We start from the raw sequence: 18,233 nt of genomic DNA, 5'->3' as shown, positions 1-18,233 counted from the left end.
ATCTGAAAAGGTTACATACTGTATGAGTCCAATTGTATGATGTTCTGAAAAAGGCAAAGCAATGGAGACTCTAAACAGATTCAGTTGTTCCCAGAGGCTGAAGAAGGGAGGGGACAATAGACAGAGCACACAGGATTTTTAGGGCAATGAGACTACTCTACAGGATACCACAGTGATGGACATGCCATTATATATTTGTCCAGATCCACAGAGTGTACAACACCAGAAGTGCAACCTAATGTAAACCATGGCTTCGGATGATAATGTTCATCAGTGTAGCTTCACTGATTGTAACATCCCTCTGGTGTGGGGTGTCGGTAGTGGGGGAGGCTGTGCAGGAGTAGGGCAAGGTGTGTATAGGCACATTCCACTCAATTTTTATGTGAACCTAAAACTGTTTTTTTAATCTATTTTAAAAAATAGGGAGACAGCCCTACCTGGTAAGGGTCAGTAGGTTGAGCACTGGCCTGTAAACCAGAGTCACAGGTTCGATTCCCAGTCAGGGCACATGCCTGGATTGCAGGAGGCAACCACACATTAAGGTTTCTCTCCTTCTCTTTCTCCCTCCTTTCCCCTTGCTCCAAAAATAAGTAAATAAAATATTTTTAAAAATAGGGAGACAGAAAGAATGGATATGTAGGTCTTACTGGAGGGTGGGGGCACGCGAACACGGCTTCAAATGGTGATAAATGGGAGGTGTGATGGCCATGCATGAGCACAGTGTGAGCAAGCTCCTTCTGTTTTTATTGTCCTGATATTTCATCTTCATTTCTGACAGTTGCATGTAGGTGGTCAGTACTGTTTCTTGTTCAGACAGGACCCTCTTCTCCTTTATTTACTGTGGAGTAAATGTTCACCCAAAGGTGTACAAATGCGAGCTGCCTGTGGCCCCCTGAGACAGGGGCAAAGGGTACTGTCCAGTCAGCATCCACACCGGACACATGCAGCCTCTCTATAGCCAAAGAGAAGGAGTTGACATTCGCTGGTGAACTACTCCAGACCACTTTGGCGTGGCTGTTTTGCTTCCCTCTGCCCTTTAATTTTATGACTTCCCACAGGGAGCAGGGTGCGGTGAGTGAGGCAGAACTTAAGTCAGCGGTTTCACCCTGCAAGCCTTAGCCTTGGGAGGCTTCATTAAGAGTATTAAGTGTGGTGTCTACTGATGCAATTGCCCTGTGCTGGGTTAATGGGAGATAAATGACTGGGTCTATATCAGCCTTACTCATCTTGGGACTTAATTTTATGAGAGAGGAAAAAGTGGCAATAGTTCGGTTTACAAGACACAAAAAGAGCAAGGTAAAAAAGAATGAATTTCAATGTAATCAAATGTAATTCAAAACAATTTTTTAAACATAAAATCACTTACATAAACTAGCCCTTGGGAGTGGGTTTTGTTTCCCCCACATGTCCCAGCCTGCAGTAGGTGCAGCCAATGAGCAAAACCAAGTGCGAGAGCCCTTAGGACAAAAATGTGTATTGCAGAGGAGTCTTAGATGGACACCTGTCTTTTGTCTTGGATCACTGCAAACCTTTTTAAAGTGTGTTTATTTATTTATTTTAATATTTTATTTGGTTTTTTTTAGAGAGAGGGGAAGGGAGGAAGAGAGAGGGAGAGAAACATTAATGTGTGCTTGCCTTTCATGTGCTCCCTACTGGGGACCTGGCCTGCAACCTAGGCATGTGCCCTGACTGGGAATTGAACTAACTGGTCACCCTTTGGTTCGCAAGCCAGCACTCAATCCACTGAGCCACACCAGCCAGGGCATAAAAATGTATTTAATTGAACAAATGATCAGTAGCTACAGAGCAACTCAGAAAGCCATTTGCTGCAGACAACACGCAGTCAGTGGCCCTCTCACTATTCTTTCACGCTAGAACATTTGCACCGAACAAAAACCTCTGGTAAGATTTCCTCCAGCGATGTATTGAAATTACAAAGCTGTGCAATGTACAATTGACTCTCGAACAATACATTTGAACTGTGTGAGTTCATGTATACATGGATTTTTTCCGAGAAGTGCATACAGTACTGTAAATGTGTTTTCTCTTCCTTATGATTTTCTTAATAGCATTCTCTTCCCTCTAGTTTATTGTAAGAATACAGCATATATAACATACAAAGTACATGTTAGCCAGCTGTTTATGTAACTGGTGAGGTTTTTGGTCAATGGTAAGCTATTAGCAGTTGAGTTTTTGTGGATTCGAGGTTGTACATGGATAACTGCAGGGTGTTTGGGATCCTTAACATCCACGTTGTTCAAAGGTCAGCTGTCATTTCAGAGGCAAAGGTGAAAATGAAACCCCACGATGTAGACCCCATAGAGATACCATGGGAGAATGCAGGCTAGGCCTTCAGCCCCTGAAGTGTGAAACGCTTTCTCTGACCCCAGGACCCTCCCACATGCTGCTCCCTTCCGCCCTCCCTTTACACTTCAAATGACTGGCGCTCTTTTATCTTCAGCTCTGGGGTTGAATGTCTCTCTCCAGTACTCTACAAAGGAGGTTCCTTCAACTTCCACTGTGATTTTTTATCATTATAATCTAGATTCCCCAATAATATTGATCACATTTTGTAATTAAAATGGTAACATTCATCATATTTTATCATTTTAATGGCATTTATTTTGCTTACTTGTTTGTTCTGTCTCTCACAGTGGGTTGCTGGACCCACCAGGCAGGGGCATCCACTACTGTTTTACCCCCCAAGATATACCCAGTGTGTCTCTAAGAGTATTTGGTGTATAACAGGGGATTACTAGATAAATGAAAATGGTAAACTAACTGGCCATTGTCATCTCAGTACAAGGGGACTCATTTGTGAGGCAGCTGATAGATCCAAGTCCTACCTCATCCTCTGGTTGTGAAAACTTAGGCAATGAGCATCTTTTCTCAACACAGTCAGATTTATTTCAATCCTACAGGGTAGAGTGAAAGTAAGTTTACAGTCATTCATATGGGAAATAATATAATATTAATAAATAATAGTTCTGGAATAAACTCTGTGTTTTGCATACTTACAACTGTAAACTTACTCTTGACCCTCCCTGTATTATCCTAAAGCACATTGTGTCCACACAAGTAGAAATGGGGTGAGGGGTAGGAGCACCCCACTTGTACTTCAGGCACTGTGAGCTCCCTGCAGACAGGGGCTGGGTCTTATTCATAAATTTATCCTCAGCATGTAGCTCAATGCTTGGCACGTAACAGCCAACCAAGTGCTAAAGTGCTTTCTGCCTTCTCCCTGGAAGAAGGAAATTAAAGCAATTCAAGGTAATACTCTCTGATTTTCTGCCCACAAAGTTTTATGGGAATAGGGTTGATCTTCCTGGCAGATCATAAAAGATTGCACAGTTGGAGAAAACACATGACAAAAATAGAATCAAAGCTTATTCCCTGAATGTAGATTAAAGAATGCAGCTTACTACAGTGGGGCAGAGTTATTTTTCTCTGTGTCTGCCTAGCTCTGACCAGCTAATAATGCACGGAAATAGCTTCTTATTCTGTTACTCTGAGATCCTAAAATGGACAGAGAGAGAGAATAAGTGGAAAGAAAATAAAGACCCCCTACAGGTGTGTTCCTAGAATTCCCTGGGAGGAATGGGCCGACATTGCTGCCCACCTTAGGAAAGATTATTTTACAAATGACAACAACAGTTCAGTCGGATCAACTCTGCCCAGCTCCAAGAAGGAATTTGTAATTTTTTCCCTATAATATTTGATGTGTTTGAGGAGATCATTCCTTATGTATCTTAAAGAGCTGAAACTGTGACAGAGAAAGGATGAAGGCCAGGGTCATGCCAGGGGCTGTGTTGTATTCCTTGTCGGGAAGCAGTTCTTAAATGCTCCAACAGCTGGGCTTTACTCCCAGGGGTCTCTTCAGCCTTCATTTCCAGGCTGGGCCAGCACGTATGTGTGCATTTAACTTTTCTGTGCCTTTGTATAATCCATTAACAATAAAATAATACTGACTGGTGCTCAGAATGCTAGCTAGTGCTCATTAAAAGCAGGCACTCGGATGTCAACAGACCTGGATTCAAACCCCAGCTCTACAGCTCTCAGGTTAGTTATGCTAACTGACGAATGGAGTAATGAGAGTAGCTGCCTTGGATACGGGTCAGGGTCGCAGTGAGGGATTAAGTGAGAAAGTGCCTTGAAATGCATTGGTGCCTTATACATGTCAGTGGGGAGGGGGATGCTCCTTATGGGTCAGTCAATATGTTGGATGTACTGTGTATATTCATACATTCTATTATTTAAACTTAACATAAATTTCAAGGAAGGTACTGTTACCCCATTTAACACATAAGGAAATTGAAGCATAGAAGGTGGATGACCAGGTTACGAGGCCAGAAAGTGGCAGGAGCCAAGTCTTAAATTTGGAACTCCTGGGTCTGAGCCCAGTGCCCTTTGCACTATACTGCTAGACATTCTCTTTGTTTGGGGAAAGAAAAAAGCAGTTCATGGAGACATCCTTTTAGGATTTTATCATTTTATTCTCTAGCTATTTATGATCACCTTAAATCTACACATAGGATATTTCTCTGTAATTTTGTCAATTTCTGAACCTATTTTTACTTTCATTTTGTATTTTAGTTCATGAGCCTACAAATAATATATAGTTTTTATGAGGGTCTGGAACTTAAAAAGTAACACTTTATATTTATCTCAGGATGTGGCCCCCCTTTCTAAAGTATATTGCTGTTGTTAACTCACGTGCCCCTTACAATAATATCCCTGAGATCTATTTTATATCACGTGAACTACTTCTTGCCCATGGCCTTCTTTATTCTACACAGGTTCTCCAGTTGCAGCATTACAAATCCCAATTCAAGGTAGTCTGAGCCCAAAAATGATTTTATCGACCATCAGGACAGGGAAGCCCAGGAGTACCACATTTCAGGCACCAAGAGGTCCAGTCACTCAAGCAACAAACACATCAGAACTTGGGCTTCCTCTCCATCTCTTGGCCCTTATTTTATCTTCATTGACTTTTTTCCTCAGCCAGAGTCTTAGTGGTGGCAAAATAGCGGAGGCAGCTCCAGAATCATATCCTACTTTCTCCGCAAGTCCAGCAGAAGAAAAGACTGTCCCTTAAACACACATCTGACAAAAGTCCAAGATTTGAATCTCACTAGGTCTAAGTTGATCATGTGTCCATCTTGAACCAGTCATTATACTCGGGGTTTATTGCTTCCAGTGGCCAACAGGAGTCTCCTGTCCACCCAGGAATTTCCACTTGAACCCAGTGGTCAGGGAATGGATGTGTAGATTCCCAAGGCGTATTGGGCTGGTCCTTTAAAAAAAGGGTGAATGGATTCTAGTTGTCAACCATTACAAGAATACTTCACTTCCTTTTAAAACTTTAATCTGGCTACAGGCATTTTCCCACTTTTCTCAAAACATGCTATATTCTGTTCCCACTTGTATAAATGCTGATTTCCCCTCCAAAGGTCCCTCTTCTTGTTTCTCTCCCAAACTCTGGTCCTATTTAACACCTTGCCCTTTAATCCCTTCATTAAAGGCTACTTCTGGTCAATTGGCAAGATGGGCGTATTACCCAAAAGAAAATCAGATGTGTGAATAAAAGTAATATAGATCAAAAATTTTTCTTTTTTTTTTAAAAGATTTTATTTATTTATTTTTAGGGAGGGAAGGAAGGGGGGGAGAGAGAGAGAGAGGGAGAGAGAGAAAGAGAGAGAGAGAGAGAGAGAGAGAGAGAGAGAGAGAGAGAAACATCTATGTGCGGTTGCTGGGGGTTATGGCCTGCAACCCAGGAATGTGCCCTGGCTGGGAATCGAACCTCGGACACTTTGGTTCCCAGCCCGCGCTCAATCCACTGAGCTACACCAGCCAGGGCTTAGATCAAAAATTTTTCAAAGGTTTGTTACATGTCTTTATTTTGGGCCTTGTCCAAGTGTTTTTTAAATGTATTTGTGTAATACTTGTATTTTTATGTGATCTTGCTGCAACTTAAGTATGAACTTTGCCATTAAGTGAGCATAATCACCAGCACAGTAAATACTGCCCCAAATGCATGGTGATGCAACAGAATATGACCTCAGGTCCATTTTCTCTGGACTTTTGTCTCTAGGGGCTGGGTATGTTTTATTTTTATTTTTTACTTGCCACCTCCCTGCTTCTCTTTTCAGCTCATCTCTGAGTGTCTTTTAGGTTAGACAGAGTAAAGAAGGGTTCCAGAATCACCAAATCCAGCCATTCCTTATCCAAGACAAGTCATTCACTGATTGCACCAATCTGATAAGCATCCCAATGTCTTCCAACCATATCCTACTTCACATGCTCAGTAAAGTGTGGTGGTTAATAAGATGGGCTTTAACAATGGAGAGACTTGGCTCAGAATGCCAGCTGTGCTACCTATAATTACACATGTGGCCTTAGTCAAGTTACTTGGTCTCTTTAAGTCTTTGCTTCCTCATTTGTGAAATGGGACCACTAGCACCTTCCTCGCTGGGTTATTATGGAGATGAAATGAACTAGTAAAGGATGCAGAGCTCCAGCACATGATGGGCTCTTTGTAAATGCTATTATTATTGTTATATAACTCTTTCCCATGCTTTAGTTTTCAAAATTAGAATTTTTCTAAAGCCCCCACACTGTGTTATCTATTTCGCTGATGTCTGCCTTTGAGTAATGTAAGGGCAGAATCCCCAGTGGAGGAGGAGGCTGGGAATTAAAGAGGTGCCAGTTATTCAACAATTATCTATTGGGCATGTACATTGTACCGGAAATATTATCAGTTTGTCAATGAGTATATAGCAAGGGAGCATTCCACTCTGTGGGTCATGCAAAAGAGACACAAAACTGGATTCCAGTTTTTAAGGTTTTAATCTTATGGGAAATGCATGGCTCAGCCTGTGAAGGAACAATGCAGGAGTGAAGACTATTCACCACCAGGAAGAGATATGCACACTGCGTGTTCTCAGAGGGTTCTAGGAAGAGCATGAGCGGTACCTGGCACATGGTAGACACCTCCAAAACACTGGTTGGAGGAATGAATAATGAGTGAGTCAGTGGGATGAGTGACAGTTTTTGACAAGGACTCTTGGCTTCAGTCCAGCCCAGCCCCAGGGCTCTCCCTTTGCTAAGCACAAGCAGATGGACAGCTGTGGGGACAGTGGTCATAGGAGCCTTTGTGCCCAATGTTGGGCACACAGAAGGACTTGTCAGTTTATAAAGGAACGAATAGAATAACAACCCGCCTCAATCCTCCTCCTCACACCCAGTCTGTGACCTTATGCAGGTGCGATCCCTCCAGGACTCACCTTTCCCATTCCATACCCACTTGGTCCTCCCACAGCGACACAATGTATTGAATAACCGGGGCTTCTGCAGCTGTCATCAGAATGTACCTGTCCCCTCCACTGGAACCTCAAGCACTTGGGATTGTTCAAGAGATCCTGTCTAGAGAATATAAGGGTGGAACAATCTAATTTCCATAGAAATACATGGGGAGACCCCCCAAACTGGAATTTATTTATAAAAATTGTGTATTTATTCTTATATATTTGAACTTCAGTCACCTTCAAAGTACTCTCCATTTGATGCAATACACCTATTGAGACTTTTTCCACTGCTCACAACAGTTTTTCAACTCATCGATTTTGACGCCTTTTTGTGCTTCTGTTGTTTTTTGTTTCACTTCTTCCACATGGGCAAAATGTTTCCCTTTGAGGACTTTTTCATCTGGGGAAACAAAAAAACAATGTCTCTCAGGGCGAGACAGGCTGAACAGGGAGAGTGGAGCATGGGGGCCATGCCGTGTTTGGTGAAAAAACTGCCAAACACTAAGCTCAGTGTGGGCAGGTGCGCTTGTAAATCACCCTTCATGAAATGGGCAAACGTGTTGAAAGAGGCTTCAAAAAAAATTAACCGAAGCTGAACACAGCCTCTCACAACAGTGCCAGTTAGCACGCTAATACAGGTGGGTTCCTGGGACACTCATCTAGCAGGGGAAGCCTGTAGTACAAGGAGCTTACCCTCCAGAAGACAATTTTGGTTTTCTTTTTTCAGTCTCCCCTCATAACTACTACTCTGGGCAGAGTGGGTTCAAGGAGGTATCACTAAATACATGAATTTGGAGCTTTAATTAATGATATGGCTATACTCTTGTACTGGGTAAGGTGAACATTTCTGGAAAATCTCTCTCTAAGAATAATCATTATTTCATAATAAGTGTCTTTTTATCACATATACACACATTCTCTAAGTCTATGCCTATTTTGTTTTGCTTTATATTTTATTTCAATTAAGGTTTGCTCTGTTTTATTGATTGACAGTGAGTAGGAGCACTAGACCTTATGGATCAGATCTGAAGCCAATGGCAAGATGAGATTCGATGTTAAGGATGTAAAGCAAAGAATGAGTGAAAAGGGAATGTGGAAATAGAACCTAGTGTCTTTGTGTTTAAGTTTTTAAACATCTTGATAAATCTAAAAACTTACATGTCAAAAATTCTCTTTTCTGGTATAAAATTCTGTATTTCTAACACATACAGAAATGTTTATAACTTCAGACAGGATACAGAATAGTGATGGAACTGAAAAAATTCTTCTTGTGCTGTCCTTTGCAGTCAAACCCTCTCTCACCCCAACACCTGACAGCCACTTGTTTTCTCTCCTTCCCTGTAGCTTTGCCTTTCCAGGATGGCATATAAATGGAATCACACAGTATGTATCCTTTTGAGACTGGCTTCTTTCACTTAGTGTAGTGTATTTGAGATTCACTCTATTTTGTACCTATCCATTCCTTTTCAATCCTAAGTGGTATGCCATTGTATGGATGTGCCACCATTTGTTTATTTATACATCCATTGAGGGATATTTGGGTTCTTTCCAGTTTGAGTCAATTATGAATTATGTTGCTATCAATATTTATGCATGGGCTTTCGTGAGAATCTAAGTTTTCATTTCTCTAGGATAAGCCCCAAGAGATACTAAGTGGCTCATGTGGTAAATGTACGTTCGACTTTACATGAAATTGGCAAACTGTTTCTAGAATGATTATACAATTTTGCTTTCCTACCAGCTATGTATGGGAGTGCCACTTGCTCTTCATTCTTGCCACCACATGGGATTGTCCTGTGTGCACATTTTAATTATTCTAATAAGTATTTGTGGTATCTCTCATTTAATTTGCATTTCTCTGCTGAACAATTCTGTTGTTCACCTTTTCATATGCTTATTTGCCACTGGTGTTTCTTCTTTAGTAACGTGTTCATATTTTTGAAAGAGACTTTAAAAAATAGAGAGAGAGAAAGACAGGGAGAGGAACATCGATGTGAGACAGAAACATCAATCGGTTGTCTCTCACGTAGGTCCCAACTGGGGACTGAGACTGCAACCCGGACCTGTGCAGGCAACCTTTCACCATGTGGGGCGATGCCCCATCAACTGAGCCATACTGGTCAGGGCAAAGTGTTCATATCTTATGACTCTTTTTAAAAACCATGTTGTTTATTTTCTTATTTTTCAGTTGAAAAAATTCTTTACAAATTTTGGATACAAGTCATTTATTTTTTCCTCTGCTTATTTCTGAAAGAGATTGCATTGAATTGGTTTTCTTTTCCTCTTAAATGTCTAGTTTAATTCATTAATGCAGACATCTGGGCTTGAAGTCTTGGGGTTTTTCTTAGGAGAATTTTCAACTTTTCTTAGGAGAATTTTCAACTGTGAATTCCATATCTTTAATAGATACAGAACTATCCACTTCTTCTCAATTGAATTTTGTTAGTTTGTGCCTTTTAAGATTTGGTCCTTTTCATCTGAGTTTCTAATTTATGTGCAGAGAATTACCTATAGCATTTCTCTATTATCTTTTTTAATTTAAAAAAAAATTATTTTAATTATTGTTCAAGTACAGTTTTCTATCTTTTACTCCCATCCCAGCCCACCCACCCAGCCCCCTCCACCTTCCTCCCATTTCCACCCACCCCTAGTTTTTGTCCATGTGTCCTTTATACTTGTTCCTGTAAACCCTTCCCCTTTTCCCCTGAATTCATTATCTTTTTATGTCTGTGGAATATGTAGTCATGTGCCATCTTTCATTCCTCATATTGGTAATATGTGTCTTCACACTTTTTCTCTTCACACATCTATAAAGAGGTTTACTGGTCTTAGTGATTCTCTACAATAACCAGCTCCTTTTTCCACCAATTTTCTTCATTGTTTTCTCTTTTTTCAATTTTATTAATTTTTTTCTTACATTTTTAAAATTTTATTCCTTTTTGCTTTGAGTTTAGCCAGCTATTTTTCCTACTTTCTTAAGGTAAAAGCTTACATTAATAATTTGAGACCTTAATTTTTTTCTAAAAACAGCACTTTGAGTATAAATTTCTTTCTAGGCATTCATTCAGTTGCATCTCACTAATTTTAATATGTTGTATGTTCATTTGCATTCAATTCAAAGTAGTTTCCAATTTTTTAAATTTTCTAAAAGTATTTTCTTGAGACTTTCTGGCCAATGAACTTCTTCAAGTGTGTTAATTTCCAAATATTTAGATGTTTTCCTGAAATCTTTTTTATGGGTCAGATTGATTCTATTATGGTTAGAGAACATGCTTTGTATACTTTTATTCTTTTAACTGTTTGCTTTATGATGCGTATGGTCTATTATGGTGACTGTTCCATGTGTACTCGGTATAGTGTGTGTTCTGTCATTAGTTGGGTGGCATAGTCTATAGATGCTCAGTAGGTCAGATTGGTTGATAGTGTTGTTTAGGTACTCTATATTCTTGCTGGGGTTTTTTTGTTTGTTTACTTGTGCTATCAGTTGCTAAGGGAGGAGTATTATAGTCTCCAACTGTAACTGTATATTTGTCTTTCTCCTTTTACTAATCCGCTCTTACTTCATGTATTTGGAAGCTCCATTAGTACTGTACTTTGCCATGTATAATGTGCACTTTTTGCCCAAATTTTTGAGGGAAAAAATAATGATGAGCATTATACATGGGTAGTACTAATTCCATATCTATATAAATGTTTTAAATTATTTTTTAAACCTCTGCATTAAAAGTGAACTCTAGAAAGTAATAATGGTATCCATATGCAAAATAATATCCTGGAATACAACAATAGGGTTTGTTTCTAAACAAATACAAATTTCCAAATAAATACAAATTTGTATTAAAAAATTAAAAAAATAAAGTTTTTTCCTGAAAGTTTGGGCAAAAAACAATGGCACACATTACACATGGCAAAACACGGGCGGGTACATACACATTCAGTGTTGTCATGTCTTCTCCGAGTTGGCCCTTTTATCAGTGTGTAATATGCCTCGTTATCCACTACCATTTTTTTGTTCTGGAATCAATTCGTCTGATATTAATGTAGCCACTTATTTTTTTTTGATTAGTGTTTGCATGCTATTTCTTTTCCCATCATTTTACTTTTAATTTATCTGCATCATTATGTGTAAAGTGAGATTCTGTAACAACATACGGTTAGGTCTTGGCCTTTTTTTTAATTCTCCAACAACCTCAGCTTTTAATTGATGTGTTTAGGCCACTTTTATTTAGTGTAAGCATATAGCTGGATTTAGATGTGCCATTTTATTATTAGTTTTTTTTAAGATTTTATTTATTTATTTTTTAGAGAGGGAAGGGAGGGAGAAAGAGAGAGAGAGAGAGAGAAACATCAATGTGTGGTTGCTGGGGGCCATGGCCTACAACCCAGGCATGTGCCCTGACTGGTAATTGAACCTGCAACACTTTGGTTCGCAGCCCGAGCTCAATCCACTGAGCTATGCCAGTCAGGGTTATTATTAGTTTTTTAGTTGCTCTCTTTTCCCACCTATCAAGTCTTTAGATTATTTGAATATTTCTTACCATTACATTTTCATTTATTTATTAGCTTTTTATTATATCTCTTTGTGTGACTTATAGTTGGTGCTTTAGGAGCGGTTATAATATACATACCTAACTTTCCTCAGTGTGCCCAGAGTTCCTAGCATACCACTTCAAGTGAGGCGTACAAACTGCATATCTATATAAATCTCTTTACCTTAACCCTTTCTGTCATATCATTGAATCTGAATACATTGAATACTATACCCATAGACATGTTGTAACGTTTGCTTTCAACAATCACACGTAAGTGTGGATCGGACATAGACTTGCATGTCATCCTTTCACTGGGGCCGTGATCGTCTTCTCTGTATCATTCCCAAGTGAGTGCTGAATGTATTTTTGAAGTGCTTTTCTGGTAAATGTTTATCCAAAACTTGCACCAAGTCTGGGAAACTCTGATCGTTAGAAGTATATTTTATGGTCAAGGAAGTGTTTGCTTTGAACAAACCTAGAATTCTTTCTAACCAATTATGCTTTGGTATTAAAGGGTGAAAAATGAAGTCTTATCTTCAACTAAAGCAGAATTTAGAAATATGTCCAAAAATATTTTATGACTAAAGCTTATTTTTTTGTAACATGGTTTGTGAATTATCAGTTACCTATAAAGATGTCCAAATGGGAAGTATTGTCTAGAAATGAAAAGGGAGCTGTTTCATTTTCCAATAAGCAGTAAATATTTGGAAAAGATGGAGTAAAAGCCAACTCTGCTGGTTTGGGATGGAGAAAAGTAGAGGTCACACCCTACACTGTTTAGATGGCAGCCAAGAAAGTGATCACATATGTACAGTATCGTTCATTCAAACAAAAACCTCAAAGGCATTTTATACAGACAGTTTTACCATCCTCTGCCACCCTGCTATTGCAAATACCGTCCACACTGCAGAGTGAAGGAAAGCAAAGCATCTGTGCAGCATGCAGTGAAGGTTCCAGCCTCCCTCCGTAACCTTGTCCTTCCTGGACTATGCAGTCATTGGCTCGGAATGTACAGCCACGAAGGTTTCTCTAAGGGCTTGGATGACGTAAGTCCAAAACCAAGGATGAGAAGAGCAATTAAACCTCACCTTGAGTAAGCTCTAGTGACTGTGAGAGTTGCCTGTTGGGCTTGGTGACTGTTTCTTCAGTGAGAAGGAGAGATTTGGAGTTTATGGGCAAACAGCCTGCCATAAAGGGTGGTCAAGATACCTTGCCATCTTCTTTGCCTGCCAGACACCTGACATTCAGGAAGGTTCAGCTGTAGTACCCACTTTCCTTCTACCCACTAAACTGGGGTGAATAATCGCTACATGCTGACTTCTGTAGCCCCTCCATCTGCCCAGTGTATGTGGCAGCTTTAGTTTTCCTTTCATGGGTCCATTATGCTGAAGTGAATTTTAATTTCCATTAAGGCAAGGGCAGTGCCTTGTTTCCCCAAAGTGACTTTCCTTGTATGTGCAGAGTTTGAGGGAAGCAGTTGGTAGGGCAGTTGAGAGAGCACAGGCTCAGACCCTCTGGGTTCAAGTTCGGACTTCCCCATTTCCTAGTTGGACGGCTGGGGGCAAGTTGCTGAATAATCTATACATTGTTTCCCTACCTGTAAAATTGAAATAAAAACACAATTTGTAAAGATTACACAAGTTAAGACATGTAGGTACTTAGCACTTTTTCCTGGTACCTAGTAAATACTATTACTTCTTTTTATCATTAAAGGTTGTTTTTTAATAAAGCTGTGAAACAAATTATATTTGTAAGTAAGATGAGACAGAGCACAAAGAAGATTAGCTAAAGAGAAGGCAAAGAAAACAAACAGAATTTGGCCAGATTTCAGATGCAAAAGACCTAGTGCTTATTTTGGAAAGAAATGAAGGGGGTTGAACAACAATAAAAAAAAAGTTAAAAAAAAGAAAAATGAAGAGTGGCAATGTAAATTGGTACAACCACTTTGGAAAACCATTTGGCAGTGTTCACTCAGGAAGCACCTTCTCATACTCTATAACCTAGCAATTCCATTCCTAAGTATGTACTCAACAGAAAAGTGTCCATGTATTCACCAAAGTATGTTTGATAGACAGAATGTTTTTTGGCATCAGTATCAATGGTAGTTGTTAACTGGGAACTATGCAAATGTCCATCAGGAGAAGCATGGATAAATATGTTATGACAATGAAAATGGATGATTTACAACTACACACAGCAGAATGATGAACCTCACAAATGTCATGTAAGATTCCAGGCAAAAGGAACCTGTGCTTATACAAATCAGGCCAATGGTTATCCTGGTCAGGGAGAGGGGTGGAGGGGAGGAGGTGCAGAGAGGAGGGACCAAGAGGAACTTCTGAGGGTGTAACCAACATTTTATTTTTTCATCTGGTGTTGGTTTTTCACGGGTGGGTTCAGGCTGTGAAAATTCATTGAACTGAACACTTAAGATATGTGCATTTTTTATAAGTGTATCATGCTCCACTAAAAAGCAAAGAGAATACAAATGAAATAAGAGTAGAAAAAGGAAAGAAAAGAATAAAAAGCAAAATAAAAGAAAAAGAAAGGAAAGAATGAACAAATCCAGAAGGTTCAAAGACGGAGCTAGGCTGCACCTGACCCAGTGGGGTCACCCCACTACGTTACCAGCTACCCTTGCTGGTCTCTGCCCAGCCCCACCCCTCCCTACTCTATCGGTCCAGCAGGAGGATGGCAGTGTCTGTTTTCGGGGCCCTCTCCTTCCCTCTCACGCTCCCCACAGCTCCTCTCTTTCCTGAACATTGCTAAGGCAGGAAGGGGTTCCCAGGTGGATAACGCTGGTAGTACACTGAAACTTAAGACTTAAAGGCATCCCTCCTCTTCCCTTCGCCCAGAGCCCTGCGGGGTGGCTTGGCTGGGGGGCTGGTCAGGGCCGACGCTCCGCTGACTGGCGGGGTGCCCCTCCCGCCCCTCTGCGGCTGACCCCGCCCCGCAGCCGCCAGCTATTTTGGGCGCGTTGGCGGCGAACGCGCGGGATCGTTGACAGGCGCGGATCCTGTGACACCTCCCTGCAGCGCGGCACTTGTTGCTCCCAGGACCCGCTGCGGTCCCTGAACCTGCCTTTCCCCCGTCCCCGTCCCCGTCCCCTCCTGGGCTCTCCCCTTTTCACATGATCACCCGGGACTCCGGTTCTCAGACATCGCTGTCCCCGGATTGAGACACAGATTAGGGGTACAGACAACAACGCCGCCGCTTTGAAAGGAGGCCCCTCTGGGCAGGAGCAGGGAGCGGAGCACTGGCCCGGGCGCCACAGAGGTGGCGCCTCTCCGGCCCTGGACAGTGGCCCCGGGCGCCGACGGCATGACGGACTCGGCGACAGCTAACGGGGACGACAGGGACCCCGAGATCGAACTCTTTGTGAAGGTAGGTCGGGGTCTCAGCGGCTGCGGCACCTGCCGCACCTGCAGCGAGCTCGCGTCGGCGCGGGCTCACGTGCACCCGCGCAGATGGCGCGGGGACGCTGGACCCTCCCCAGGGAGCGCAGCCTAGCCCGTGCGGTCCCCTGGGTGGCCTTTCGGCAAGCCAGAGACTGGCTTCAGGGCTCCCGGGGCGGAATGGAGTCAGGTGCAATCTGGCAGGTGGTTGTCTTCTTGGAGAGTTGGCCGGCAGTTTGTCAAAGCCGCCGCAGGACCGGCGGTCACCGCTGCCGTGCAGAGCCCTGCCCCGCGCGTCGTGGGATTTTCCTAAAGGGCATCCCCAGGTGAAGGGAGATGTCAGGAACCTGGTTGGACCCGTGACCCTATATTCTAAAATTGAGGGCGTGAGGGAATAAAAAAAGATCATTAGTAGTGATAGAACTACCTTTGGCAAAGCAAAAATAACATTTCTTTAAACCCCCTTTTTCTCTATAAGAAATGCAAAAAGAGGCAAAGATGTTTTCTTGCTTTGTGACCTGCCAAGCAGAAAACAAACACTCCATTCTTCAACATTATTATTATTATTGTCGTAGTCAAGATTCTGCAAGGTCCTATCAGGAAATGCTAAGGGTTCGGCAATTCGGAAAAGGTTCCGGTTAACCTGGGCAGACTGGGGTGGAGGGACATAGTGAAAAAATCAATTAAATCGCCTCGCTCCCTAGGCAGCGAGCCTAACGTCAAAGCCTCTCAATTCTTTTGCAACCTGTGGGAGGAAGGATGGAGGCCCGGCAGCGTTTTCTCGGTGCGCTGGTGCAACAAGAAAGAAACATTTGATCGGTCCTCGGTGCCGACACCCCAGAAGCCGGGAAACCTGAGGCGGCAGGAGAGTTGCCTCCAGGGCGGTGCAGGCAGAGTCGCCAGGACTTGGGGGAGGGGAAGTCAGCAAGCTGCTGGAGAGCGGAGACCTTTCACAAAGGCGGAAAAGAACCTTAGAATGCAAAGTTTCCCTAGAAATACGCAGGTCACTGAGAAGGGACGGGTCCTTGGAATTTAAAAGGTACACATATTCCCTGAGACAAGAGAAGCCATCTGTGCCTGTTGGCCCAGCCAGCCACAAAGGTTTGTTAAATTTCTTCCACTGGGCTTTACATTCTCTGTGTTTACTTTAAAAATTGTCTGTAGAAAGCACCCCTGTCATTTAATGACACCTGCTTTTCTCAACTTGCTTCTCTCCCCTCAAATGTGGCTCCTGGGGCCCTCATTTAGTTTATGGGACCCCTCTGGGTAGGATTTCCCGGACCCCTGGCAGACCCAGGTAGTGGAAGGGGTCTTGTCCCCTGGGGGGGCGGGGCTGGGCAGCAGTGGCCAGAGGCAGCAGCGACCTGAACCTCAGCCTCCAGGCCTGCAGTCTAGGGAGTGAATAGGGAGGGCTTTAACAAAGCCAGGAGTCTTGCTGCTCTCCTTGAAGAAAGCTATTCTAGGACTTTCTCAGATTCCCTGAGAGCAGGTAGTTTCACAGTGTCAGGTTCCTAAAAGATATTTGAAACACAAATTGACTCTTTAGAGCCAAAGAAACCCTTTGCCCCACTGTGAGGTGCAGAGACCAATTCTACCTGCACCTTTGGAATTTCGTGTTGGCAGCTTGGGAGGTTTTCTCCTTTTATATAAAAAGCTCCCTGCACAGTCCCCAGTGCCCCCAAAGAATTCTAAAATGCCCGTGTTGTCATTGTTTCCCTATAGGAAAGCAATCCATGAGAGCCAGGCGGGACTTCACAGTTAGTTCAAACACCTGACTGATGCAGGGAACAAAAAATCAGACAGAAAAACTCTTTTGACCCCCCACCCCAACCCCTCCCTTTTCAGTTTCTGGTCAGTAGTTATTATTGACAGAGACAAGGCAAGGCTGAAAATGACTGTGAAGTGAGACACGGGCCATGGTTTGCACAGTTCTGTCTCTGGAAGCATGTCCTGATTTACGAAATTAGGCATTCCAAGTTTGACTTTTCTCTTAGCTCTATGATTCCCATAGGAAGAAAGGCTTTCTTGTTGAAGGTGTCGGGTACCTGAGGTGCCTCCGCAGAGCAGGGCAATCACCAACCGACATCCGGGGAAGCCTCCCAGACAGGCAGGTCCCACCCAGGAAGACTCTTCCACCCAGCCTGTCCACTGGGTGTGTCGTGCAGAACCTCTGTCACCCAGGGAGTTTCAAGGACATATGATTCTGTCCCACGGCAATTATAATCATTCTCTGTTGCTACTGTAGCTGCTGATGATAATAATAAAAGGCAGCATTTTAGGACTCATGAAGCACATTCAAATATTTTCTCTCGTTGGATCCCCAGTATCCTTGTTGGTGAGCCTTGGCGCATTCGCGTAAGAAATGAAGAAAACAAGTAAACAGGACTCACAGGGGCCCTGCTGAGACCTGCTGCGGCCGCCGGCAATTGGGGAGCCGCAGTTTGCTCTCCCAGTAACAACCCAGGGATGCAAGGATGCTGATTCCTTCCGTTTTACAGAGGAACAACACACGTGCTCACCGAGGGGGCACACGAAATGCCCAGAGTAGAGGGCAAGACGTTCAGTTCTAGTCCTCAGATCTAGAGGTTCAGACTCTAAGTTTCTTACTCTTTTCTAAACACGCATATGTCAAGCCTTGTACCTTCTTTTGTCAAGTGAGGCTCTCAGGTGCCATCCAAGATGACAATGATGAATAAGTCACCGATCCATTCCAATGTGGCCACAGAATGCTGTCAAGGAGCCTAGCCATCCCCACTCTGCACTCCAAGGCTTTCCCTGCCAGGGAACATTCTGATGGTGACTTTGAAGAGACCATTTCCCAATGTGCTCAGTTTCTTCGTCTATAATAAGAAACGTTTGGGTAGATAAACTCTAATTCACTGTTTCATAACATCCATGCGTGGGGCAGAGGTTTGGAGACACAAGACCTGGGTTCAAGTGTTGCCTCTGCCTCTTGTTAGCTGAGTGACTCTGAACAAATCACTTAACGTCTATGACTCTCA

The 18,233-nt window shown here is 42.6% G+C and overlaps 1 protein-coding gene across 2 annotated transcripts in view; it reads left to right on the top strand.

Annotated features, from left to right (window-relative positions):
* CLIC5 (chloride intracellular channel 5) overlaps nt 1-18,233 on the top strand; it is a 147,999-nt gene that overhangs the window by 39,419 nt on the left and 90,347 nt on the right. The window contains exon 1 of one of the 2 annotated variants that reach the window (XM_028509903.2): nt 14,707-15,220. The exons of the other annotated variant lie outside the window; for it this stretch is intronic. Within the exon in view, the coding sequence (XP_028365704.1) occupies nt 15,158-15,220 (63 nt within the window). The 5' untranslated portion in view covers nt 14,707-15,157. Of the gene's footprint in view, nt 1-14,706; nt 15,221-18,233 lie in introns of those variants that run through there. 2 annotated transcript variants of the gene reach the window in all.

The sequence above is a fragment of the Phyllostomus discolor genome, chromosome 4 (genome assembly GCF_004126475.2).
Source record: "Phyllostomus discolor isolate MPI-MPIP mPhyDis1 chromosome 4, mPhyDis1.pri.v3, whole genome shotgun sequence".
NCBI lineage: Eukaryota > Metazoa > Chordata > Mammalia > Chiroptera > Phyllostomidae > Phyllostomus > Phyllostomus discolor.
The sequence above is the reverse complement of the archived record's forward strand: the minus strand, read 5'-3'. Positions and strand labels throughout refer to the sequence as shown.